We start from the raw sequence: 1,680 nt of genomic DNA on the forward strand, positions 1-1,680 counted from the left end.
GCTACTCGAGTTTTTGCATAGGCGTGAGAGAATCTTGGAATCTAACAAACCCCTTGTGGAAAAGAGGATTGAAAAAAACGTACCGCGTTGCGATAATAAATTGCATAACGGCAATCGGCCTACGAGATCTCAACCAACCTTCCAACGACAATCGGCTTACGCAGTTCATACTCGCACATACTGCTATGTATGCAAAGAGTCACACTTTACTCAAAATTGCGAGAAGCTATTGAGTTCTAATTTACAGGACCGGTGGAACTTGATAAAGAGTCTAAACCTGTATTACAATTGTCTTAGGTCCAATCATATCGTCGAAAATTGTAATGCCACAGCATGCAAGACTTGTAGCCAGAAACATCACACTGTCCTCCATCCGCAAAATAAAAATAAAAAATGCTTCCAGACCAATCACGCTAGCTTGCATAACTCTTTACCGTCTCAAGTTTTATTGTCGACTGCTAGGATTAACATCTTAGATAACAAGGGAGTTCCTCATGCGTGTAGGGCTCTGTTAGACAACGGGCCTCAGATGCATTTCATGACTGAGAAACTAGCCGAGAAATTAGGCCTGAAGCAACGGGAAATTGAGATTCCTCTCGGTGGAGTGAATCAAATGACCTCTAGTGTAAGCAAAATAACAAGGACGACTATCCAATCCCGGTTAAACAAATATTCGACAGATCTGACCTTCCTCATAACGCCGGAGGTAAATAATCAGGCACCAAGCGAACCATTGAATAGGGTGGAGTTGAAAATTCCTTCCAATATCCGTCTTGCCGATCCGGAGTTTCACAGACCATCAGAAATCGACATACTGATCGGTGCTGAGATATTTCTGAAATTGCTGTGTGTCGGACAAATGTCTTTAGCTAACGGTAACGTAATTATTCAAAAAAACTCATTTCGGATGGATTCTAGGAAGAAAAACGCCTGGTGTAGCAGGTCCAATTGCCGCCAAGTGCAATTTATCATTCAATTTATTAAACAAGAAAATTTGTGAATTTTGGGAAATTGAAAATGGGCCTAACGAAAGAACTAAATCTCACGAAGAAAGCGCATGCGAAATTCACTTCCAAGAAAATACGCGCCGCGATTCCGCAACCGGCCGTTATATCGTGAAACTTCCGTTCAAGGAAGATTCAAACGGACTCAGCGAGTCATACTCTCATGCACTCAAACGATTTCACTCGCTAGAACGATCGTTAGGTGGGAACCCTGAATTAAAAGATAAATATATCACCTTTATGAGCGAATATTCGGAATTGGACCATATGTCTGAGGATAAATCTGCATCGATTTACGACGGTTATTTTTTGCCTCATCATGCCATAATTAAACAATCTAGCTTAACAACAAAACTTAGAACCGTTTTTGACGCGTCAGCGAAAACATCCAACGGGAATTCTTTAAACGATATACTCATGGTAGGTCCCAATATCCAGGAAGATCTTTTCTCACTGCTGATCCGATTTAGATCACATATATTCGCAATCACCGTCGACATTGAGAAAATGTATCGGCAAATACTGGTGACTGAAAATGATCAAAAGTTTCAGAAAATTTTGTGGCGAGAAAATGCTCATCAACCTGTAAAAATCTTCCGATTAAAGACGGTCACCTATGGTACGTCATCTGCCTCCTTTTTAGCAACTCGAACGTTGGTGCAACTTGCTGATGATG

General features: G+C 41.1%; 1 protein-coding gene across 1 annotated transcript in view; it reads left to right on the forward strand.

Moving 5' to 3' along the window:
- Positions 1–1,680, forward strand: part of LOC117181169 — a 7,542-nt gene that overhangs the window by 2,626 nt on the left and 3,236 nt on the right. Inside the window, exons 2-3 of the mRNA XM_033373737.1 lie at positions 298–875; positions 919–1,623. Of these exons, the coding sequence (XP_033229628.1) occupies positions 298–875; positions 919–1,623 (1,283 nt within the window). The remainder of the gene's footprint in view (positions 1–297; positions 876–918; positions 1,624–1,680) is intronic.

This window comes from Belonocnema kinseyi, chromosome 10, assembly GCF_010883055.1.
Source record: "Belonocnema kinseyi isolate 2016_QV_RU_SX_M_011 chromosome 10, B_treatae_v1, whole genome shotgun sequence".
NCBI classification, from domain to species: Eukaryota; Metazoa; Arthropoda; class Insecta; order Hymenoptera; family Cynipidae; genus Belonocnema; species Belonocnema kinseyi.